Genomic DNA, 26665 nt, shown 5'->3' on the forward strand with positions numbered 1-26665 from the left:
GCTAATAATAAGTTGAATAAGGTAAGACCTGCAAAGGTTTTAGGTGAATTGTTCCTAGAGACTAGTGAACTAACATTAGAAGCTGTGTTTAAATATAATTTGACATGCAGTTTGCAGAAAGAAGAAAAGACATTTTTGGATATGGTTGGGGAAAGAAGGCGATGCACAAAAAGGCATCAGAAGGAAAAGTTGAGAAAACAGCTTGGGATATAGAAATGGAGAAACACCTGACAAAAGGAGAGTCAACACCAACAATAGCTTTACACAGGCCTCAGAAAGGAAAACTTTGTATAAGAAGGAATCAAACTGCTTATGATAACCTGTTTGTAGGCAATAGTGAGTGCCATGATACATACCGAATCATGGGTGGATGGGGATTTAAAGGTGGAAGAGATCCAGTATTTCCTGGAATATATTTTATCTGTGGGAACAGGGCATATTATCGTTTGCCAGACCATTGGTATGGCACATGTTATGTAGGCCTGGTATTTTCAAAAATCTTTCACATAGACAGAGAGGAGGGTGTAAATAGTTTAAATAGTCATTTAGTGCGTAGAAAGAGAGAATCTTGGGCAGAAATTGTGGGTGACATCTTTTGTGCATTGATACCGGCAGTGGGAATAACTCTGAATGCAAATAAAATTAGAAGATTATCTACAATAGTGGATCGCTTGTCAACAAGCACTGCTCATTGATTCTTATTGGTTAATACTGAAATGGTTGCCATGCGTGCTATGGTGATGCAAAATCGACTTGCCCTTGATATTCTTTTGGCAAAAGAGGGTGGAGTCTGTGGAATGCTGAAAGTTCAACATTGTTGCACTTACATTCCAGATGAAAGTAAAGATCTAACAGTTTACATTAAAAATATTACTGAATTGCACAATGAACTTGTACCACTGAAGGTTGAAGATGTATGGACAAGAATGGGAAAGAAAATAGCTGCTATTAAAAATTTCTCAGCTAAAATAGGTAGTACTGTTATAGGTAAAATTTGGTTTCCATTAACATGTGTGATAGTTGCAGTATTAGTGATAAGATTAGGGTGCATGTGTTGCAGGAAAAAGAAAACAAATAATAAAATAAAAAGAGATAAACTTAAGAGAAAAGGAAAAGATTCAGAAAATGATTTTGAAGAAATAGCTTTAGATGAGTGGAAAGATAATATGTACAAGAAAACAAAAAGAGATGATTATGAAGAAACTGAATTTTGAGCTATGAGTAATAAGTCATTTCAAATCTTCATAAAAGGATCAAAATGTGGGTGTTTTGTGGTGATAAAATCACTAAAGGGGGGATTGCTGGAGCGAGGTTTTCCCTAAGAAACCTATACCTCCTCCATTTCATCATTTTGAATCAACATGAATAACTGATTAACATTAACAGTATTAATTGTTTGCTGTGGGTTTAATTAATCAACATTACTAATTAGAAAATACACGTGGGAATCGCATTTGCATGGCTTGATTGATACGTAAACTAATTTCGTACGCATACTAATATCAGATATTTAGAATTTGCATGTTTAATGTTGCTTTTGTGATGTGACTTGTGAATCGTGCTTTAAATTGTGAGTATAAACTGCAATGCGTGTTGCTTTTGCTAGATAAATACATACACATAGTGGGTTTAGTGAGGGAATAACATTTTAATAGTCATTTCCATGTATTAATTACGTTTTATGTTTCTTTGCTTAAGTTGACCTTTCTGGAGTGGCCACAAAATGGCTGCCATCCCTATTCTGACACCCCAACATAACACAGAAGAGTGAAGTGCGCCTGCGCTAAAAGATGAGCAGCAATAACCTCGTCCTGACCCCAGGCAGACTGTACCCGTGAAGGTCATCCTGGGAGGAGCGCCAAGCACCAAACAAAGGATTTACTTAAACTATGAACTGTTATAATTGATGACACAAAGGACACGACTCCGCATGGGAATAAAACATGCCCTGAATGGACTAGAAACTGTTACAAATATACTCACAAATTGAGAAGCTGCATCTAATGCAACATTTGATGTATGAGAAGCAGGAAGAATGATCCTGGTTAACCAATTAAAATTGTTCTGTAACATGTATTGAAACATTTGCCGATAACAATTTACTATAAAAGTAGACTAGAGAGGGTAGGACATTAGTCGTCTTCTTCTTTTGCACACCATCACTTTACTAGATTGCCCGACGTTATGCTGACGGAGAGGACGGTGACACTGCTGGACAGCTGCTGCCAGAGACTCTGATGGACTGATCAGATGCCCAATTAATTTACGAACTGATTCTTTGATTTATGGGCATAGAGACGAAAGATCTGAAATTGACATAGAGGACGACATTTAGCCAGATTAGGTAAATATGCCAACCAAAAATATTGAATGCTATATGATTTCCTTATGCTTTAATTAGATTAAAAATATTGTTGCATTTAAAGAACTGTGTTGGGTTATTATTTGAAGTATTTCAATGTATATTGTTTAGAAGAATTAAGGGTTTCTATTCCCAGCAACTGGCTGATCCATGGCCAATAACATGGGAGGAACTGTTAGGTTTTAATGTATTTGCGATCCTGGTGAGGTAGGGAGATATAGGTAAACTTGTCGATACTCATCAGGTGATTGGTGCACACTTCCTCCCATTTCCAGCGCATGAAGTAAAGAAAGAAACTCCCCTCTCTTGAGGACCATTGATACTGAAAGTAGAATGAATGATTGATTGGTGTTATGGGCCCCACCAGTGAATGAGTGAGTGAAATGTGGTCCGGTCTGTAGCGAGGGGATTTGTGGTGTTCAGCGCTGGAGCAAAGACACGCTATATGTGTTTTTCAAAGTATGGAAGATGCATGAATTTGTGTTTTCTGTATGCAATGTTTCAGTAATATCAGAGAACTGTAAAGGGGAACAAAACGGCCACTAAGCCACAAAACGTGCCAACAAACAGCCGAGCAACACCCATTGGACTCAAAGGGCTTCAGCCAACCCCCCCCCCCCCCCCACCGTGTGTGGCAGCCCGGGATGAGACAGCTTCCCGGGCGCTCACACAGCTGCACCCGAGCACTTCACAGGTCTGCCTATTGCTTAAAGATTCAGCCCCCCCCCAAAAAAATTCTTAGACCCCCCCCCCCCCCCCGAAATTTGGCTCTAGTTGCGCCTCTGCCAACAAACATCCAAAATCGGCCCACACTCTGACCTGTAAAGGCCAGCCATTCTGGCGCTGCCAGAGTGCTGTATAAGCTACTAGGATCCTGTGCAAATGCAATAGGAGATAAAGGCACGCCGACTTAAAAGAGCGCACTTGGCGAAGGTTGCCAGTGCAGACTACTTCAAAGGGGCCGCACACCAGCTCGAGTGCTGCCAAACATTCAACTTCGAGAAACATTGTAAAGGCAATGTGGTCTTCTAAGATGGCTGCCGCATAACACCCTATTTGCAAGTCTCCTTTCTGTAGCGACTGCAACGCTTCTCTTCCTTTTGACACGTATTTTCGCCCTCCCTTTGGCATTATAGGGATGTAGTCCCATTCCAACATGGTCGCTGCGCCCAACACTTGGTGACGTTTCTCAAGTGCAGGCAGTGACCTAAGGGCGAATAGCGAAATGAAAGTAGGCGGGGCTTTACAGAGCGTTCGCATCCAATGGCGCGGGAAGAAGGAAGAGAGGCGGGTGCTTAAGAAACTCGTAGATGCCGGGATGGCGGGTGAGTGAGGATGGAGCAAAAAGAGCGCACCTGGGGTGACCCTTGGCACGCGGCTGCAGTCCAGGTGGAATGCGATTGGTCGTTATGTGGGCCCCTCATTATCTGGGCACTCGTTGCAGGGATGTGATTGGTGTAGGTTACTTTGACGTGTTTCCGTTGATTATGGACCGGGCCATGCTGCCGCATCGTCTCCTTAATGTTTACCCCCCACTCCCACCCCCGATACTTCTTTCCGGCCCCTAGCAAGGGTCTGATTCCACAGCACAGTCTACGGACCCCAGGGTGAGGACCGTGTCTTTGGAAGCAGGGATAGTCAAAGAGGTTCAAGCATTTAAATGCTGCAGCTGTAAATGTTAACAGTGCAGCATCTCTGGGCCCCATGGCTCCCCAGAGAGCGGTCCTGCCAACCACCGGCTGTGCCCCAAGAGTCTGGGGTCAATGCTGGACGACCTGCTTCCTCTCAGTGCAGGTTTGTGCTGTGCATGCTGGGACTGGCAGTTCTAGTCTTGAGTATCCTACTATAAAACCAGAAGTCCAAGGATGTAAAGCTGAAAACTGTCCTAGGGGACATACGCGCATGGACCTGGGAAACGTGAGAACTCTGGCATCATGCTCTTTACCAGCACTGACCCAGGCTCTTTTATCTCTAATTCACCCCAGCTTTAGAGACACCTACAGCACAGATGCCAGGTCCCTGCTGCTTTGCGCACTCTCCTCCAGTCTCATTTTGCAGTTCCTCCCTTCGGCCACCTACAGAAATTGCATAACCTCCCGGCCCTACTACTTCCATTTACCTCTAGCCCCACTCCTTCCATGTAGCCTCTTGTGGTGCTCACTCATCCATATTTCTACAACACTAAGGCACTTGAAACCTCCATCATAGACTCTTCTCGCTGCAGTGGTTCCTACATTCAGGCATCTCCATACATTTTCTTAATTTTGACCCTAGAGAACTCCTTCCCTGCGGGTGCACAGAGATTCTTCCCATCTGGCACTTGCATCGTTGGACATCTGCTGCACGCCATCCATTTAAGATCATGAAAGACTCGCTTCACTTCAACACAGCCCTCAGTGCATAGCTGCCAAGCGGCTCTGTGTCATGTGTAATTAACTTCCAAGTTCATTCGGTTCTGACAGTCTACCCAACACCCCTCTGCATTCTGGGCTTTGAGGTTTTGTTGTTGCAGCTGTACCTGTAGGCTTAAACATACCAGCAGAGAGCTGCCCCCTAATAAGTCAGGAGTGTCTGAAACGTTCACGTGATATGGGACTACTGATCGTCTGTCTTTCTCGGGCCAGTCCTTAATACAGTATTTAAAATACCTGCCTTTTTGAATATTTTTTAAACATTTCTCCTAGGTATTTGGAGTTCTGGAAATAGCGTTTGAACATGTTAAAACAGCTGAACTAGCTAATTAAATTTGAACGTAAGAAGCCTTTTTGAGCCCATAACCTACTGCCATAGAACCATGATCATAAGATCCTTCTAAAACTTTCAACCTTCTTACAGAGACAGGCGGCCCACAGACTGATACAATCATTTTTAGATCTCGCCTACGCAGCGCGCATGCGCTGCATAAGAGACCTTTAGCCGTCGTACAGCTCTTTTTTCCAAGCACATACTCGTGGCGGCATACAGCTTGCGGGATTGAGTTACCCCAATCCTGTAATATCTGGCATTGTTCAGGGATTTAAACTCGAAGCTGCCACCAGGAAACCGTTTAACCCTCACATCTTATTCGTGTCTCGTGTATATGATTACTAAGAAGTTTTGCATAGCGCTGAGTTTAGATATGCAGTAATTTTAGAGTGCTATATTCGGCCACACATGCGCGAAGCACTCCTCCCACCTAACAAACAGCAGCGGCTTGTACCTTAGGGCCCCAGAGTGCCCCCCTCTGAACTGCAGGCATGTTCATTAAAATGTATTATTTATCTTTTTTAAACTATTGCATTTTAGGTACGTCACTACCGAGGTACATAGTGAGACTGGCAGGCCAGTCCTGTGCATTTGCGCATGCATCATCAAATCTCGATGCCTGGGTGACGGCATGACGCTGGGCTTACCTTTTTACAGCCCGTGTTTTCTCTTGAGACGAACTGGATACTTCATATTGTTCAGCGCTGATTAAACTGAGGCCTGGTTGGGCGCTGCAATCTGAAGCCCTGCGTGCTATAAGCCATGTCACACATGGGCAGACACTCCACTCGTTAGACTATTTCATTGGCCCCCCCACCGTTCATGGCAGTCTTTCTTTACGGCAATCTGTCTTCACTTAAAAAAAAAAAAACAGGCTGCCTGCCACCGAGATTGCCCTTCTTTTGCTACTAAGCACCGGATCGAAAGGAAGGCTTAACTCAGAGATCAGCAGAGCCTGATTGATGTGAGTGTCTAATTAATTGTGCCTCTTGGGTCAAATCTACTTCGATAACAGTAGGTACACCAACAGAGCTGTTGCTGCTGCCCCAGGTAAGACTTTCAGTAGGAGGAAGTAACTTATTGCAAGGGAAAGCCCTGGAGCGAAGTCGATCTGGTTTCCAAAGAGTCAATGCCACTATAATTATATAGTGCTTTTTTGTCTGTTAGCGCTTGCTGCTATGTCGCTATTTTGTTTTAAAATTGCATGCCTTTAAATAATACCAGCAAAGCTAGATCATTCATTCATTCAAAGGAACTGAAGGGGTGGCGAAAACCCATCTCGCGCGCATGCCAGTTTTTTCAGTCACCGCCTCTTTTCTCGGATCTGGAAGCATGCATGAGAACTTTAAAAAAAAATACTTTCTATGGCCTGCGTGGTCAACAATTTTGTGCACACACATGTACACAAACTCTGTCTCGCCTTGTAAAGTAATAAGCCTAACGGCCTTTGTGACTGGAGGTATAGATGAAATATTGCATTTGCTGACAGTGGCTTTAGGTGCGGTTGTTGAGCGTCTCTCGGAGACGCCGTAATGTGCACACGAGTGCACACAGCTGCTTTTAAACGAGGGGCAATGGTGCCATTGGCCCTGGTGCATGCACTCAAAATGTCCCAACTATTTCCTCGTTTTAAAGTAAAAGCATCTAAACTTTGTTTCTGGTTGAGGAAGAGCACATTTTCAATGTAAACAATACACAATAAAGTCCACAAAGCGAGTTTTGATATTCTTGGCAACGAAGCAAAAAAACAGTCAACGCATATCGTTCCTTCCGACTGTGGCACTTCGGGTGAGAGAATGTTTTTGTTCATCACATTGAACTGCTGATGCACTAATTCCTTGTCCGTATGTGTTTTTACATGCAGTCACAAGTCAATCAAGCTGCATGTGCTCCACATTTCATGTACAATTTGGTTGCATGGGGCACCTCTGACCTGGCAGCACGGAACGACTGATAGCTATGTGCATTTTCCTCTCACAAAGACTATGTGACAGACCATGTCTGAGCTCTCTCGTGAAAAACTTTCTCTGCACACTGTATGTACACAATGACCGTGCTCTAAGCCTCTCAAAACCAAACATGGGGCCACCCTTGAGCACTTACAACCACTGTACTTTGCACACAGACAACTATGCACAATTCCTTCTGTCATAGAGACAGTATTCCAGATGCACTCTTCTGCTGTCTACATGCCCATACCAAAGAGTGTCTCAATTCCACAGTTTTTTTTCACATGACACACATGCATACAACTTTATCATATTTTCATGAAATTGCACGGAGGCCCATCAGTGGCTGTGCAGCCCTTCACCAGTGCACCTGAAGTAGCAGTAGATGTTTCAGCACCCATGATAATGTGCTACATGGCTAAATACTTATAAGGTCCAAATGGCGATACCTATTGACTATGCCAATGCTTGTTCTTCATGCAGTATTTTTTACATTTTAATTGGTGGTTTGTAAGTTCTAAAATGGAGCCTTTGTAGAATTAAAAGTAAGGCTTCATCAGTTGTATAAACAAAGTTAATTGCCAAACTGTCTGCAAAAAAAATTCAGTGCGCCAGTCAGGATGATGAAAAACATGACAATTCCAGTTACACGCAGTGAAATATCTCCGAGGCAGAGATAATGCTGTTCTTTATAGATTGAAGTAGCAAAGGTTTTGAGAGAGAGGATTTTGTTGTCAACATTTTGCATCTTAGACAAAGGTTGAGACAGAATAACATATCGGTATGGTTCAATGTTTGTGACATCAGGTGTATTTGTCCGTGCAGGGGACTTGTGCCACGAGTCACTCCAACGGATGCTCAATAAACATTTGTTTTCCTCGCCCATACTGTGCTAGATTCTATGGACACAGGGTATACACCCGAAAGGGGACTCCTGTCCCTATGACCGGGCCATGACACAACGAACAGTTGGTGGCAGCTAATTAATATTCATGAGGTGCTGGGTTTGTGTGTGTGTAAATCTGAGTTGTCTTTCATGACTAGACCCCATGAACCCTGCTGACTGCATGTGATGTTAATGAATAGTTATTGGGAAGTGATATGCAGGGTAACTATACGTGTTTCTGTCTCCCTACGCTGCTCCTTCCTCTCCATGTCCTTGCACAAACATCATAATACCAAGTGTATGTATCTGAATTGAATTCACATGAACCCTGAATGTCTTATGACTGTCTATGCTTACCCTCCTGGAAAGAAGTCAGCTCCATCTGGTCAGCAAGTGGTCCCAGAGGTACAACGAGCGGCGGGCAAAGGCGCGACGAGAGCCGCACACCTACACAAAATAGATCAACTCCATGCCCTTGCCCCACATCCTGTGTACTAAGCTGCTGATGAAGCAAGAGCCCAGCAACAGCCCCACGTTGGCCAGCGGGCTGTCCACCTCCAGTCTATAAATAAAGGGGCATTATAGGGTGCCTGATAGCCCCATGAAAGTAAGGTGACCGTTCTTTTTTGGTAGCTGGTTGCCTATAACTAGAGCTAGGCAACACCTAAAAACAAATGCTCTTTTTAATGGTGTGTTCCCACTGGAACTTTCTGGACAATTTTAAATCTGGGTGCTCTCTTGCTCAGGGGTTAACCTCTACGTTTCTGAATACAAGCTAACTTGCTTTTTTCTGAGTTCACCTTCTTACTAGGAAGAGCACTGTACATCTGTGCAGAGATATAAGCTGGCAGCAGGGACAGGATCATGTGGCTGTCTAACCCGAGAGAGTAGGCAATTCACACCTGGACGGCGTTAGAGATTTTGATGCTGCTGCCTGAAGCGATTAGGAGATGAACTACTTGGCACACTGCCATATGTTATCTCAGAGCCAGAGTCTAGCTCTCCATTGTGCTGCTGAGACTGTAGAGACCAGAGATCTGCAACCACTGACCAACATGCCTTTGATTATAACTTTTGAGTGAGCCATGGGATGGATAGAGTGAAGATCTAGTTGACACAGATTGCAAGTGAAGGCTCTCCAACTTGGGCGTCGCAATCATCCATATGTCATCATGTGGGTGAGGACCCAGGAGCCTATGCACCTGCAGCCTCCACATCCATTCATGTGTTGCTTCTGATGCACAATCAACCAATCAATCAGGGTTTTGTAGTGGTGAGTGAAGAGTTGACTATGATGCCGAGGTTGCATGGGTGGTCCGTTTGTGTGTGTGGGTTTTTGAGCGTGGGGTGCCAGGTGTCGTCCCATGCGGAGGGGGTGGAGCTGTGTATGAGGACTTCTGTTTTCTCCGAGTTGAGCTTCAGCCAGCTGTTGCTCATCCAGGTCGTGACCTCTTTCATCCCTTCTTGGAAGTTGCGCCTGGTGATGTTGGGTTCCTTGGTGAGGGAGAGAATGAGCTGGGTGTCGTCGGTGTAGGAGACTATGTTGAGCCCGTGGTTTCTGATGATGGCTGCGAGGAGGGCCATATAGACGTTGAAGAGTGTGGGGCTGAGGGAGGATCCTTGGGGTACTCCACATCTGATCTCTGTCAATTCTGAGAGGAAGGGCGGGAGTCTTATGCTCTGTGTCCTGCCTGAGAGAAAGGATCGTATCCAGTCTAAGGCTTTTCCTTGGATGCCGGCGTCGTGGAGTCTGCTGGCTAGTGTGTGGTGGGAGATGGTGTCGAGGACTACTGATAGGTCCAGATGGATGTGGGCTGTCGTGTGCCTTTGTCAAGGAAGGCGCGGATATCGTCGGTAGCGGCGAGGAAGGCAGCCTTGGTGCTGTGGTTGCTGCGGAATCCGGATTGAGAGGTGTCTAGGATGTTGTTCGTTTCTATGAAGTGTGCTAGCTGGGCGTTGACGGCCTTCTCGATGACTTTGGCCACAAAAGGTAGTGAGATGGGCCTGAAGTTCTTGAGGTATGTTGGGTCTGCGGAGGGCTTCTTTAGTAGGCGGTTGACTTTGACGCACTTCCAGTTGTCTGGGAATGTGGCTGTGTCAAGGGAGCAGTTGGTAGTTCGGCGTAGTTGGGGTGCGATGGCAGTGGCGGCCCTGTGGAAGATTTGGGGCGGGCAGGGGTCGAAAGGTGCTGCGGAGTGGATGCTCTTCATTGTCTTTAAGGTGTCTTCTGCAGTGAGAGAGGTCCAAGTGAAAAGGTTCTGTTGGGTGCCGTCATTGGGGGTAGAAGTTGAGGCGTTGCCGTTGTCTTGTTAGTTGTCATAGAGCGTCTTGATCTTGAGGTGAAAGAAGGATCTGAGTTTGTTGCAGAGGTCTTGGAAGGGAGGGACGTCGGTTGTTTGCTGTTGGGTTTGGCGAATCCCTGTATGATGGGGAAGAGTTCCATGAATTTGTGAGCATTGGAGAGGATTATGTCTTGGGTGAAGTTTTTCTTTGTTGATTTGATGAGTTGGTGGTGTGCTGTGGTGGCTGTTTTGTAGGCAGAGCGAGCTTCTGGGGTTTTGCTGTTTCTCCACATCTTCTCCAGTCGTCAGCAGGAGCGATTGGATTCTCAGAGATCCGTGGTGAACCAGATGGCTTTCTTGTTGTCGTCTCGTGGTGTCCTGGAGAGGGGCAAAAGTGTTGGCGTAGTTGGCAAACCATTGGTGGAAGTTGCTCGCCGCTGTGTTGGCCTCTGTTGTAGTAGGGGGTGGAGTGCAGGTGAGGGCGGAGGTGAGGTGCTCTTTGGAGACTTTGTTCCAGCTTCTGCGTGGGAGGCGGCATGCAGGCTTGTGTGCGGTGGGATTCGTAAAGCAGAAGTGGATGCAGTGGTGGTCTGTCCAGAGCAGTTCCATGGTGTAGATGAAGCGAATATTGTTTCCTCCAGTGAAGATGGGGTCGAGTGTGTGTCCTGTTGTGTGCATGGGGGTGGAGACAAGTTGCTTCAGCCCTATGTTGGTGAGTTTCTCCAGGAGGGGGGTGGTTTTGGGATCAATGTAGTTGTCCAGGTGGAAGTTCAGGTCTTCGAATGGTATGTAGTCCATGGAGACGAGGGCGTGGGGTGCGATGTGGTTGGCGATGACGTTGGTGAAGGGGATGCGGGGTCCAGGAGGTCTGTAGGCGATGTTCCGCCGAGCATCGTTCTGGGGTTGGGATGATCTGGAAGTGGATGTGTTCCATGGGGGGCGAGGTGTCCTCTGTGTTGGTGGTTGTCAGTTGGAGTGAGCACTTGTGGACAATGGTTGGGCCTCCTCCTGGGTGGTGTTTTCTCATGCTCTTGTATCCGTCGGGGATGGCGCTTGCGATGTCTGGTGCGGAGCGGTCTCTGAGGAATGCGACGTCTGGCGTGAGAGTGTTGAGGAAGTCCCAGATTTCTACGGCCTGTCTGTGCAGGGAGCGTATGTTTAGGAGGATGCAGCTCGGTGGTTTGTGTGCATTGGCGTCCAGTGGTTTGGGGTAGCTGCTGGGGTCCAGAGGTGGGTGAAGGTGTGGCGGCATTGTTGGCAGGAGATGGGCCTTGGGTGTTGCTCGGTGTCGAGGGCTGGCAGTTGTTGTTGCGTACGGGGTTGAGTGCACTGATTAAATAAGAGGGACGAAGCGCAAGATATGTCTGAGTCTTCTTTAGAACTTGCGAGTCTTTGCAAGACTTATTTCACGGCTCATGCACCTTCACCTGTGAAAGACAGGATTCAAGAATAAACCTTCATTGGTTGGTTAAAAAATCTAAGCATTACAGATAGCAAAAAGTAATTAGTTATTAAATTAAGTATTAGCATCAATAAAATAGTCAAAAGACCGTTTTGCAACAGCACTGCCATAAGGTCAGCCTCTGAAGGAAACCCAATGATTGAACTAAGTATTAAGCAAATAGACAGACTAGCGCAGTGTCTGCCCCAAAGAAATAAGGCAGCTTCTATAATGTTTTCAGACCATTGAAAGACACAAATTCAAAGTATGACATTATGTACATGGGCTGTTCCTCTACGATGCTCTTCCATTGCAACAAATCAATTTATTAATTCACAATCACTAAACACATTGCCTACACCCAAATTAGTGTGATTGGTTAAACAAATACATGCTCTAAGTACAGAGAGGAAATGGACATGAAATGAAACTGCACAATGAGCTTCTTCTGCATAGTCAAAACCACGGACATACCCATGTAAATTACTACTTTTCATTGAAGTGGAAGGAAACTAATAAAATGTTATTTACCAAGTTAAAAACACAGAGACCTTGATTTGCTTCTGAATTAAAATTATTTTCTGAAAGATAACAAACACATGAGCGTGCGCTTAGCTTCTGCATAGTAGCAAATTAAGGAAATATTTTGACATTTTATTTAACACAGCATTACAATGGTTTGTTCAGCTAATGAAGAACAAAACCCATGCAATACACCACCAGGAAACCATGGCATGTTACGAAGGAAAAAACTGAACACTGCTTCCTAATAGAAGTGAGTCTGCAGCAGTATCCGTTTCCTGTAGTTTCAAGGACAATGGAATTATTGCCTTCCATAGGACCCAGAGAACTGGCACGGCACTTTATTTTTATGAATCCAAGCAAGAGCTTGGAGGCCAGCACTAGTATCTGATAGGTTGGATTTGGTCATGTACACTAAAATCATGTTTCGTACCTTTGTTTCCTTGTCTCTTAGTGACGAGCCATCACAAGTGGTGCGAGTAGGCTAGATTCTGCTTCAGTCGACAGTACTACAGGCTTATGTTGCCCAGTTTCGGACTGTTTCTTCCCCCATCTTGATGTTGTAACCCTGCTGATGCCGGTGTGCTGTGGGCATAATCGGCAGGCGGAGGCGTCTACTCACAATGAAGTGCATCGTCACTGGGGGCAACGTGAAAGGTGAGATGAATTTAAGTTTGAAAGGAAACCGGCTTCCCTGATCTTCTGGGACCCCACTCTGTGTGACATCCTTTTCGCTGTCTCTGTTGGTGCATCCTTCTGAGGCTTTTCTTTCTTCCAAACTCCCTTCCTTTTTTCCACCCTTACCACCCCTTCTCTTTGTTTAGCTCTAATTGTGGCATTTTCCCAAGCTGATCCCTCCTAGATCTGCAGTCTACCTCTGGGTCTGTGGAAGCTAGCCTTTGTCGTTCTTGATATCCAGCCTCTTGTCTCGCTATCTCTTTATGCCAGGATAACTCATAACCTTCCATGCAATCCAGAATTGCATCTCCGGCAGGTGCGCGCCCTCATGGAACAAAAGCTCCCTTTCATTGTACAGTAATAGCCCTCATAAATGTCCAGATTCAAGATTTTCTTCTTGGTACCATTTGTGTTACGAACAAGGAGCCAGATTTCAGCTGTTGAGCCAGAAGAGTACTCGTAGAACAATCAACAGGACTGCACACTAGGAAGCATAGTTTAGGAACAAGAACCCTAAAGGTTTGCCTTCCCATCTTGAGACTTTAAACTTAGGGTGGTGAATAGTTTGGCTGCTGCAGATCACTGAATCGGGAGTACCTAATAAGGTGCAGTTCCAGGTACACTGGGTGGGCATAATAGAAGATTCTGAACAAAATACAAAGAAGTTTTTTTTTTTCTTGTTCTCATTCAAGAAAGAAAGTGAGTGGTCAATAAAGCGGTACCAAGGCACCCTCCTGGACCCACTAGAGGGGACACGCTGACCTGTAGATCTTTTTCCACCTCAAGTGTTCCTAGAGTCGCCGACCGCATGACTCTTGGGAATTGACATGGATAGTATCGATCTCTCGGTTTCTGCATAAGCCATCTTCCCAAAAACTCACTTATTTCATAATCATTGGACTTTAATTTATTCTAGAAAGTTGCAATACCTACGTTATTAACCCACTCTTCCCATATCCCCCAAAATCTAGCTCTTTTCTTTGACATACATCCCATGTCCAATTTATGGACTCTTTTAATGGAAGTGACCCAATCTAAAAACTTTGCGGGTTCGGGGATACCCAGTTTAAACAGATTTCCCTTCTTGCCAGATGAAATTAAAACAAACAGAAGTGAGGCTTGGCCATTTGACAGCTTATTATTAATGCTGTCTTCAGACAAAAATCCAAAGATAACTAAAACCAAGCTTACCTTAATTTCTTGGCTAATTACATCGGAGATTGTCTTACCCACTTGCCTCCAGAAGCCCTGGATCTGAGGACACTGCATAAACATGTGCACATCATCAGCGCTCCCCGTGGTACATTTCACGCAGGACTTCTCTCCTCCTCCTCCCAGCTTGGAAAGCTTCTTCAGAGTCCAGTAGGCTCTATGAAGTGTAAAGAGTTGATTTCTCCTAAATTGTGCAGCCTTGACAACCCTCCATAAAGTGCATACTTGCCAACAGGATGTGACATCGCTGGAAGGCTGTTCTCTTCTCCAGGGCTCCTCCATAGGCAATGGCGGTGGATCTCCTTTAACCAGAAGCCAGTACCATTTAGAGACTTCTTTGCGTTGATGGAGGGGAACTAAGAGACTTGCCCGCGGCCATGTTCCCTCAAAATACAAATAACTTTTGAAAGCAATCCTTTCTGACTGGGAGCCGGCGCTGCAGTTTAAGCTTGCCTGAGCTGGATTCTAATTTATGAATATATTAAATGGTGACTTGGCTGAGACATTTTGTATGTGTTGAAGTGTGTGAAGTTTATTCGTATGAAAGCATATTCGTCCAGAGTGAGATGCTAAAATTTGGAGTCACAAGTACTAGGGACAATTAGTTGGGATCAGCACTTCAGTATTTGAAGGGTTTGATATGCATCCACTTTCTGAGCCCATGCAGTGCTTTAAGTGCCCCGGGGTCTGAATCCCCCGAACATCCAACAGTATCTGACTAGCGTCATCATGCATAATAAAACTGAGCCCTAGGCAACGCAGATGACAGGCCAGTGGTTATAGATACTTTCAGATTTCTTGAGGTGAAAAGGCCAAGTGAAACCAATTGCTTCCTATCGCTAAGAAAGAGGCAAATCATTTTAAAGTCAGCCTGCTTAGAGAGGTGTAAGTCAGTCAGTGAAGGAGGATCTGGTGGTCTGACGGCCACTGACAGCTCAAATAGGACCAAGGCTCCACGCCTGCTCTATCCATGATGGTTCTGAGGTCATCTAGAACTAACACGGTACTGAGACCAGAGCACAACCCTGACTTATGAGAATCAAGAATTTAGCTAGTCTCCATGTGGTCTTGCAGTTCAATAGTCACACATTTTTCCTACAGTATGAAGGTGTAGGGGGAAAATTATATGAGGCGAAAGTTAATTGGTTCCTCAGGAGACGTAGGTTCTTACTATCACTGTCTGAAATTCGGGTGGAAAAATCCCAGAATGAGCGAGGCATTGGCAGTACCTTAAATGAGAGGACTGATTGACAAAATCTAGCTCCCGTGACGAGGGAGTGCTCCAGATGGAGTGTCCAGGCTAGCAGATGTACACTTCTCTTCTATTTGCTCTTTTGAATCATTTTTTACATTGACCGCACAAGAAAAAAATGGAAATAAGATACATCGAGACCCCTATAAAGTATTGTGGCTAGACAACGAGATACTGTCCTGCTGATGTTGTTGTCTGCTGTCAATGCTCATTCCATGGCCGGGAAAGGAACGAGGGGGCCTTGTGAAATGAGGAAGAATCCTTAAACTCACAGCACACATGTTGGGGCCCTGGGTGTGTTACAGAGCCACACATTGATGGTTACTCTTCTTTCGCCTCGTTCATGAAGTTAATTCAAGCTACTCGACGGCCCTCTCTCCATCCGCTTTCTTTTCTCACGTTTTCCTTTCCTTTAGTCCGATTTCTGTCTGAATCTCTTTATTTCTCTCTTACATAGTCGTGTCTTTCCACTCCGGACCTCAATCATTTTTTGAATCTCCCGCTCCTTTATCTCTCAAAATGTCTCCTCCTCCACACCTTCTTGTTTGTTAAAGGTTTATGCTCTGTCCCCCTCTGCAGTGCTGGGGAGGGCGATCCATTCCCTCTCCCGGATTGGAGATGAACTGTACTTCGAGCCTTTAGAAGATGGGGTAAGCACTCCGTTTGCGTCTGTTTAATGTTGATGGTCGTTTTGCTTAACCTTGCTGTGTCTCTCCTTCAGGGGCTGACATTGGAATGGTGGGTGAATGTTGAGGACTCTCTTCACCTCTATCTCTCTTTTCAGGGTCTGTCTTTGGTGAACTTGTAAGATGTATGGCTGGATAACTAAGCTGCAAGGGAAGTCCTTGTTTCAATATGGTCTTTCGGCACAAATGTGTATCTGGTCAAGGCCTGTCTTCTGTCTAGTCTAGAGTATACCTCTGGTTGAACTGCACCTAGAACTCTGTCCTCATCATTGTCTTTATCTCTGGGTTGTTGAGAGCTATCTCTACTCTATTGTTTCTCCTTCCCATAGTGTGCCTTGGATCTAAGCAGCCAGTGTCTCAGAGGGCTTTGTTGTGTGCCTTCGGGAATGTTCGTATGCCATTCTTCAAGGTTTACAAGTACACTGTTGGTGTTGGAAATATGTCTGTTGTCTTATTGGTTTCTGTGTAAAGTATAGATTCTCTTCATGTTTCACCAATAGGCCATCGCTCCAGAGCAGAGGCCAACTACACTGCAGACAGGATCTCTTGAAATGCCATGCTTGACCCAAACACTTTGTATTGCATTGTGTGATCCTTGCACACATACCATCCACCCTGAGTTTCCTAGGATCACAAACCTCTCACATACTAACTGGTATTCTGTGTGGGATTTAAAAGACAGAATCATAGCTTACTTGTCTACCAACCAAACTGCAATTCAGATGGGAGTTCAGTGTCCCGGGCAAGCTTTCGGAAAAGTACACAAATAAGAAGAATTTATTAAGACCCCCCTTCCTGGGATTACGCAAAGATATGCAAACTCAAAAAAAGTAATCTTGAAATAAAACAATTTTGTAGCTATAGTAAACAAATGTAATTTCCTTTCTCATTTAAAAATAGCCAATTCAATTTAGCGAGTCGCGAGTATAAGTAAAGTGACTGAAACTGTCTTCCACAAATACTTTTTACGGTATCAAGAAAAAAAGATACTTTTTTGTAACGTTTTATATTTGCATAAAAAGTAAACACAAGCCCTGTACATATAAATGAATAACCAGGGCCAAGCCTAAATCAAAATTATTAAACATGTGCATTATAGTATTGCATAGCTAGACTACGATACACACCCGTAATAAGGAAATCTATACGTCATAGCATAGTCTATATCATGAATATTCTTATATGGACTCGCTAATCAACTGATTCTGAAAAAGGGAGTAGAAGGCGTATGTAGGTAATCCTGCAAGTAAAATAGGAAGGGAAGTAGAATAAAAAAATAATGGTGTGTGGCTAGACAAGAGCAGACTGCTACAAGCATTGCATAATGTGTGTATAATGCAATGTTCCCTGTATAGTGTTGACCAAACTGTTTCCATATGGTCTCAAGTATATGACATGAACCCCCTTTTCAGGCTCCATAATTACTCTTTTGCATGCATGGGAGGGTATGTATTAGACCACAGTGAAGGCCGTTAAATACTGAACGCTTGTTATTATCTGACGGCCTCATTCGGAGAAGTTCCTGTGGCAGCAATATGCGTTTAGTACATAGTAAAAAAACATTTTAGCATTCTCAGATCTTGTGATTTTGCAAATTGCAGGGTTTGCCAACTCATATTGTTTTTTTTTTTTTTTTACATCTGGCCCAAGGTTTTATAAACTACAATTTATAAATCCATAACCACCTGTCTTAGTTTTTTCCAGACTCTGTAGGAACGTCTAAAGCAACTTACACGCTGGCTTTAAATCTTTTTTCTTAATGTATTCATGACATGCCACTAAAATGGTATCCGAACAAGAGCAGTACATCTATTTTATTAGGATTTATCATACCCCATTAAGTGATATTAAGATTATCCCTTATTTAGTAGTCCCTTTCTTCTTTTTTTTTTATAGTGCCCTCTACATCAACCCTTGGAGGCCCAACAGAATGTTTGTACATAGACCCCAGATACATTTAGGAGACCATTTATTGTCTAAACTTTCCACGTACCCCTTATGGCAAGATTTAGGAATTTGGAGCACTTCCGTTTTAGAGAGATTGAGTCTGTATCCTGAGCACTGGCTGCAAGCCTCAATGTTTAAAGCTTGTGGTATAGAGCTGCCAGAGTTTGGGAGAAGTAGTAACATTCTGTTGGTGTAGGCTAGCATGTTGATATTAGATGTCAGGAGATGTACCTTCCAGACGGAGTACGGTCATTTCTTTGATGTAGAGGTAGGGGCTCTAAAACTAGATCAAGGAAAATTTGATATAATGGACAGCCAGAAGAGGTCCTTTTCTATATATGAAAGGTACTGAATATAAATCTACTGGCTGCTGACTTTGAAGGCTGAAAATGACATTGTTCCGTTAAAGTAAGCAGCATTAACAGTACAGCAGCTCACACGCTGTAGCAGCAGTTACTTCAGTCCGTAATAATCATCTCCGCATTACCACCACGAGGAAAGGGGGCCCTTTGACTGTGTTCATAGGCTATATATGTATATGGGTTAGTATACTACACCTGTACTTTATAAGGCTATTGCAAGTAAGTGAGACATTCCATGACCACATAAAGGCAGAAGACAGAAAGCAGAGTTTTTAGAAGGGGATGGAACGCTGTGGTGGGTTGCTATGGCCTCATAATGCACCTTGTTGGGGGTATGTTATCTCATATAATGGATGGCTTCATTATGGTGCTTCGATAAAGGCCTCTGCCCAGACACAATTCTTTCCTCTTTCAACTGACTCCCACTTCCCAGGGGCGAGGCAACAGAGGGAGTAAGTGGGATAATTGCATTTGCAGCAAATTTGCTTATGCCACTACTTGCATGCAAAGGTTTATTATAATTGAGTAGTGATGTCATTTTCTTTTTGTAATTGTATTCTGACATCAGCAGAATAAACCTCTCGCTTAGTAGCTGTTTTAAAAGTGCTATGGTATTCTTAGAAGTTAAATGAACTGTTAATTCCTAATGGCTTTAATAAGGAGAACTAGAATAATAGGTAACTAATCCTTTTGATGAAACCCTCCGATTTTAGAGATATGGCTGTAAACATGTTAACATTACCAGAATTGAGCTCTTGGGACAAGATTCTGTACAGTCACATTGTATTCCTTTGTAATAATTCCTTTTTAGGTTTCGGCCTGGCGAAAGCAGCACATGCGCTGCTCTGCCATGCAGAGGCCTTTTGGAATCGATACGATTCCAGCGTGCACGTGGGGAGACAAACAAGACAAAAGATATGCATGCGGGGTGCCATGCAGAGGCCTTTTGGAATCGATATGATTCCAGCGTGCACGCGGGGAGACAAACGAGACAAAAGATGTGCACGCGGGGATTGGATGCTTTACTGGCGGCGTGATACACTGGGGACTTTTTTCCCCCCCGCCAGTAAAGGCAGTCCCCGCGTGCACATCTTCTGTCCGTCCCATGACAGGCCGCGCTTGTTATGAAATGGCTAGTGTCCAAATACAAACATCACGGATATAAGTTGTCCACCATTGAACGCTACGCAAAATCTCATATTTCAGATTTGTCACTTCTTTATCTTGAAAATAATGAATCGTCGCTTTAATGATGAGTGCCGATTTTCAACGAAGTGGGTCTGTTGTAAAGAAAAACTTGCATTATTTGTCATTTTCGTGGGTAAAAAAGTTCTCTATCTTAAATCTTTTTCATGTGGTAATTTTAGGAAATAGACAGCAGATGGCAGTGTTGGTCAATACATAATGCATTAAACCTATTATTACTTTGAGATAAAATCTCGGCAGTGTTTCTCGTATGAACTTTCCGTTCTGTTTTCAAATCAGGTTTGCATTTAATTAATCTTTATAAACTCGTGTTGGCAAAAAAAAACATAGCTTATACCTGAAATAGAGGGCTTAGATGTTGCTGGCAGCGAGGGTGACACTTAATTTCTGCTTTAGTATAATGGGGAACCTTTTGCATTTTAAAGAAGAAACTAGAAAGAAACGGGCAAAACATTATTTTGTGAACGTTTAAGTGGCACTATGCAAAGTAACACTTTAAAAACAAGTATGATGTAGCCTCTAAGATTTGTGAACATGTTAGGTTTACCAAGGGCTTTGAAGCCTTGTCTGATTGGTTGAGTGCTATATGTTTGGACTGTGAGGCCTGATTGGTTGAGTGCTATATGTTTGGACTCTGAGGCCTGCCATTGGCATAAAATTCTCTATACGGATATGTAGAACAAAAGATAATGTCTCAAATCAACTAATGCAATAAATATAATTACTGATATAAACACAGAAAGAACATGTAGAGGCCATTACACCTTCTAACAAGCATTTGCACTGCTATAGGTTTCGCATTTACGCGAGTTTGAGCTATTGACATTGCAAATAACAATGCCTTTTATCTATTTTTTCGTTTTTAAAACATAACTAAAAGGCATTGTCATTTACAATGCCGATAGCTTAAACTCGCATAACTGCGAGACCTATTGCATTGCAAATGCTTGTTTAAACCAATGATTCTTTCCCAAAGTATGTCACCTGTCATTACTAACGAATGCCTTATTTTTGGACTAGTTTATTCTGTCTCAGCAGAGTGAACACACTAGGTGGGATGAGTTACCATGGATAGAACCTTTCCTCCACCTACAGTCCTCCACTGTTGAACTTGTAGCATCAGTCCCTCCTGTGGCCACTTCTTGTATTGTGCGGGCCTGTTGTGTGGTCTACCAGATTGTAGGCAAAGGATTATTTACCCAGCACTATCTCGTGCCTCATTGTCAGCCTCTAGTGGATATCGGCAGAGGCCTGTGATACTGTCATTCACATCAGTCTGTTGCCTAAGTCTATTTCTGACGACTAGTCGTTCTAGTCTCAGCTGTTATTTGATGGACAAGTGGCAGCTGTGAGCCTTCTACTCACCCTGGTCCTTCTCTCCCATAGCTCGCACTGCGCACAGTCAACTCCTCGCGCTCGGCCTACGCTTGCTTCTCCTTTGCGCCGCTCTTCTTCCAGCAGTTTGAATCTGGCATCGGGGAGGAGCAGGATGGAGACCAACCTTTCCGCTGTAAACTTCTCATGAAGGTACAGAGAGCCTCACATCGCAGACGGCCTACATGGCCACATTATTGTCACTTTTGTCCCCCTGTGCCTCCTGTCTTTCTTTCTTCTCCCTCAGGTATTGTCCCTTCCCGTTATGTTAATCGCTTGTCTGTGTTCAGCTTGATGGAATGGTGCAGGAAGGGAACAATTCCTGCAGGTCCTGAGGAGACTCCCAGGTAGATGGTCAGATTACAGAGCCCATCCAGATAGCTTTCTAGAGGAAGAATGTCCTGTTATTTAGCCTCTTTCTCTCATGCCCTGTAATTTGTATTTTCTTCACTGTCCTCTCTTACTCTTTGGCTTCTTTGCTCCGCCACCGCCCTTGCTTTTGACACATGCTCTGCTTCTCGTCCCCCGTTCTCCTTATTTCTCAGCCTCTGTCCACTCTGTCTCTTTGAACGTCTTGCTCTGCCATCTCGTTTGCGTTTTTCCTCTGTCTTAGCTCAATAACTTCCTTCACCTCCTACACTTTCATTGAATCTTAGTTCCCCACCTACTCTTCCCTCCATGTTCCGCCTCTTCTCCCTGCCTGGTTTCTTTGCTTTGCTCTGTGCCTTACCTCACCTCTGACCCTTTTTTAACCTTAATCCTTCTACTTTTCTTCCCTACTTGTTCTGCCTCTTCACCCTGCCTCGGTTTCTTTGCTCTGTGCCTTTCCTCACCTGATACTTTCTTTTAACCTATCCTACTGCCTCTTTTCTCTTCATGCTCTGGCTCTGCCATACCTTCCATCTCTTTTCTCTTTGGTCAGCCCCACCCCACACCTCTCTTTGTTCAGCCACCTCTCATTCCTAATGTGGCATCTCTTTCCTACAGTCGGTGCTAAGTGTGTTCCGCTCCCTTGCTTCTCTGGAAAAGACGGTGGAACGCTGTCGAATCACCCTGAACCCCAAAGCCAGCCGCCTCGTCATCCAACTTCTCTGCAAGTATGGTGAGTGCCCGGGGGCGGGGCTCGGGGTGCTAGTTTATCTACTGAGACCCTGTTCAGGCTTTCTCCATCACTCACTCCATCGCTTTTTTTCACTTTCTCATAGCTTATTTTCAAATGGGTATTTATCCACCTTTATGCAACAGATTGAAACTTGCACATTCAATTGCAGGTGCCTCATTTAGCAATGCTTGTTTATATACGCCACTTTAATGATATACAGTCTACCAAGAAACAAGTAGGTTGGCGAATACACTACAGCGCCGTACGTGTGCTGTAGATTATTACATGGTACGCATCAATTTATTTAAGAAAAAAATATATTGGCCCTATCCAACAGTTTGTTAGTGATGCATATTCCGATGCCACAGCACTCATTGGTCGCAGAAGCCTCACGTCTGGTTTTATTTGCTGGGCTAGTAACAGAGTTGCAATCTAGAGGATATTGTCGAAAGAGATACCGCCCGATGGCTGACACACGGGGCGATACTCCTACCCTTGAACATGATCGGGGAACGGACCACACTACCCAGGCAGCTCCACGCCCTTCATTCACCCTCAGACCGGGCGACCCAGCCCGTGAACCCTACCCTATCCTCGTTAGCAATTGCCTTTTAAAGTTTTTTTGTGTGTGGTTGACTGAGGGAGTGGGGATTATATGTATACTGACTGATTTCATCGGTTATTCCTTCCTCACTAGGAGAAGTGGATGGCTGTTTTCTTTTCTTATTGAAATTCTGTTCGACTACTATGCATGTAACTGTTGCTGCGGGAACACACAGTCTATGGTCTGAATTGTTTGAAAAACAAAGAATTGCAAACAAAAAAGGGTATTGCCCAGTTTTACGCCTCGGCACACCCATCTGACCTCTTTAATCACTCCTTGCTATCCCCTTCTTCAGTCTACGTAGCGTCTCCCTTTCCCGTTGTCTTACTACCAATTCACGCTCCTTACAGAGCCTCTCCCACAATTACACTGAAGATGGCGGCTCTGTGCTCTCCTGCATGATCGCTGCACGCCGCAGTCGAACCAACCTATTCCATGCTCAGCAGGGAACTGCCACAACCAGTGGCTTTCATCTGAATTTAAAGCAGAACTCCAGACTAGGCAAGCAGAAGGGAAGTGGACTTAAGGGTTGGAACTGAGAGGTGTCTACAGAAAACTGTATAATCACCATGAGCACTACTTACTTACACCATGGTTGAAAAAGAGGCCTTCATTTCGGAGCACATTACCTCTACTTCCAGGCTTCTTCCTCTCATGAGCGGGGTGAGAATGTGGGCACCTTCTTTACTTGAAGGATACTTTATACATATAATTCCCTGAAAGAAGGGGAGCCTGGGGGAGCCCAAGGGGCAAATGTTTTCTGAGGTGTTCGGGAGTCTAGTGAACTTGCAACCTTAATGTCAATGTTCTAGACCAATGGTTATACCACCATCGCTGTAATGCTCGCTTTTGCTGTGGTTTCCCTGGCGAGGAAGAGTAAGGTAGCTTCCACCACCCTGTCTACTAGGTGAGGAAGACTAATAGGAGTTCCATAACACTGGGCTAGAAGAACAAGACTAGTATGGCTTTTGTCTGGCCTAGGAGATGGAGACTAGGATGGTTTCCACTACCGAGTCCCCTAGATGAGGGAGCTTGACTGGCTTCTTTTAACTAGACAGCTTGGCAGTGGTTGAGGGCTAGGCCATGTGACCACTCTGTCCTAGGTGAAGGTGAGTCATATTGTGTGCAAGGCTGAATAAGCGTAGAATGACCCCTACTCTCAGACTGCTAATGTCTGAATACACTTCTGGATTGAGCTTTTTGGGACTTGGACAGATATATATATATATATATATTTTATGCTGTGTCATGGAGGACTTTATTCTCCTGCATTCCCGATCAATCGTTTTTCTGGAAAAATAAGCCCCAGCTCCAAAAAAAAGCATTTGCAATGCAATCGGTCTCACCTTTGGGACCTTATATGTATTTCGCTATGCAGCACATTAGCCTGGGTTCTGAAACCTCTAGGGGTCATGCATGGATTTCTATGAACCCCCAAGGCCAATCAAACCAGCCCTTGGAAAGAGACGAATATGAATTAAAGTCCTTTACTTCTAGGGTCAGCGACTTGATACCGCATTTACAGCCTACCTTCGCGAGGCCTTAAGCGAGGCATGGTCTAATAGATCCTATCAATGTTTCAGCAGCAAAGGCTTGACTTGTGAAGAACACTATTGCAGTCAGCTCTACAGCAGCCACACAGTCCGATCAGAGGCAGGGGCCTGACTTTTGACTCAGTCGTTCCTGGTACTACCACCATATCAAGAGCATGACTTTTGACGGCCACTGCACAAGCCCTAACAGGAAGCAGGTCAAGCATGACCTGCAGCTGTCTCTTCCCAAGCTCTACTGGTCTTTCAGATCCACTTGTCAGACATACAAATCCTTATGCAACAGCCCTATCAGAGGTGCTAGAATACCCATCTCTTACCACCCAAGCCCACTTATGTGGCCACACTAGAGCTGGGCTGTCCTTTAAGATTCATCCCGAATTGGATTAGTGCATCAAAAATGGGGTCAGGCATGAGAAGATCCAATGCCCCACCTACCACTGGACGCGTCTGCCACGATTCTCTCTCAGTCAAAACCCAGGTATGGACAATGGGGATCATAAACATCCCCTGCTGAATCTTTGTTCCAAAGATCCACAGATAATTCTTTACTTCCATACATTAGAATGCATTTATCAAATGGCTTTTGGAGTTCATACTGACAGCACTGTACACGGTGTGGTGGAGGAGCTCTGTGGAGACAGAGTTCAAGTTGGGTACACTGAGGTTACTGCACAGCTAGGCTACCATAGTAGAGGCCTGTGAAGCAGAAGTGTTGTTCTGGCAGTGAGTAAAAAAACTAAAGGCGAAGCAATGGCCAGACAGAGAACAGGAAGAGTTAGTGAAGTGCATTTTAAAGAGAATGAAGAGGGAGAAGGCCTATGCACTCATTGAGCCGGTAAAACACTGCAGACCGTGAACGGGGGGAAAGTGCTGTGCATACAGTGGTCAGTGTAGAATGGCTGGACAATGAGTTGAGGAGAATGTCTGTACAGACAGCGAGTTGGGCAATTTGTCGAGAGAAAGTAGGGTAAATGCACATGGGCAGACAGTGCCCCTTCCTTCCCCATGACATTTAATTTCCCAGAAGAACCTAGGACAGTTGCTCACGGTACCAATTACAAAACAGAGCATGGTATATTTCTAACCTACACTGGTCGTTGGAAATTCTGTTAGTTATTGCACGATTTGCTAGGAGTAGACTGTTGTTACTGACGTTTAAAAAAGTAACGACCTTTTTGGGGGGGTGGGGTTGGGGGTTGTATAGCTACTGCATACTGCAGTTAGCCAGGAACCACCAAAGGATTCGATTATGAAAATGGCCTTGGAATATTTTTAATCTGCAGCTTCTGTATTTTTTGCATAATTATGAATTGACTGCAGCGTCTACATAACCCACCACATGTTATACTACTTGTAGATTGCAACACAATTAAAGCTATAATTCTAGTTCAAAGAGATCAAAAGTTACTAAAAATGTACCACACGTGGAGCTGCCTATAGATCATCTTGTCACATTTCAGTTTATGATTGAAGCTTTCAAATGTTACGCTGATAGTAATAGAGTGAAACTTTTTCCCCATGCAGTAAGTGTGTTGAAATGACAAGAGTGTAATAAACCTGCCATAAAATGTACCGCGATATATTGCATAAAATGCATTTTTTTTGCCACTTATTCAAACCTACCACATAATTTTGTCAACCGCTGCCGCATATACTGACAAGAAGTTTTACACTTGGATCCGGACGGCAAGTACCAACTGGAGCAATTCAGGGCAGAAACCCCCCAACCTTGACTTTTGCCAAGAAGCAACAAATAGGGTGACATACTTAAAGACGGCCATGTCTAGACCACTGTACCACCCAACGATCCCAAAGTCTCACTATTGTCCGGCTTCACTTGCTACATTGACTTTAAGGGGGCACACACATGTAAATCGAGATACTCATTCCTAATATTAACTTTTGGTCACAACCCTGCAACGTCACCTCAGTATAATCCTGGAACACATGCTCTTTAACTCTACCCATGCCCAATAATCATCCAAAAGGCAAATGTGCTAATGTTTTTCCCTACAAAGCTCACCCATATCCCCACCCCCTCATCCCATAGGCACTTACAGGATGCCGGAACAAGACGTGCAAACGAAGGAGCCCACATTCATGTTGGAATAGGTGGGTCCACGTTGGTCACAGTCCAAGCACTTGCAGTTGTGCGGGAGGCTCGTCATCTCCCGTAGCAGCTTTAAGTGCTTTTCCTCTTACTTGTGCTTGGCGGTGGCGGCAGCGAAGGTGGGCTCAGTGCCAGTTCTGCAAATTCAAGGGGTGCACCTACTGACACATAACACCTACAGGAAGGCGGCACCGGGCCAGCAGCAGACAAGCAACGGCCTCCGCTCTAACCTCTAGCCCGGCAGCCGCTGCCTGGGCGACCGCGCAGGAGGCAGTCGGGCAGGGCGAGCGCTATAGACAGAGAAAAGGGACACATTTTTAGGTGGCGGCGGCAAGCATAGAAAATGGACAAGGATGCAGAGCTCAGGTGAACCTAACCCATTTTATAGTGAT

At 44.6% G+C, this 26665-nt stretch overlaps 1 protein-coding gene across 5 annotated transcripts in view; it reads left to right on the top strand.

The window, feature by feature from the left end:
- Window positions 1-3494: 3494 nt before the first annotated feature.
- The window catches only part of RAD9A (RAD9 checkpoint clamp component A), a 62690-nt gene continuing 39519 nt past the window's right edge, over window positions 3495-26665 (top strand). Inside the window, exons 1-5 of one of the 5 annotated variants that reach the window (XM_085651631.1) lie at window positions 3495-3687; window positions 12642-12844; window positions 15909-15979; window positions 20917-21057; window positions 21892-22006. In XM_085651631.1, the coding sequence (XP_085507757.1) occupies window positions 12811-12844; window positions 15909-15979; window positions 20917-21057; window positions 21892-22006 (361 nt within the window). In that variant the 5' untranslated portion in view covers window positions 3495-3687; window positions 12642-12810. The other 4 variants (XM_085651632.1, XM_085651630.1, XM_085651633.1 and 1 more) reach the window with 4 other exon arrangements.

This window comes from Triturus cristatus, chromosome 4_1 (genome assembly GCF_964204655.1).
Source record: "Triturus cristatus chromosome 4_1, aTriCri1.1, whole genome shotgun sequence".
Taxonomy (NCBI): Eukaryota; Metazoa; Chordata; class Amphibia; order Caudata; family Salamandridae; genus Triturus; species Triturus cristatus.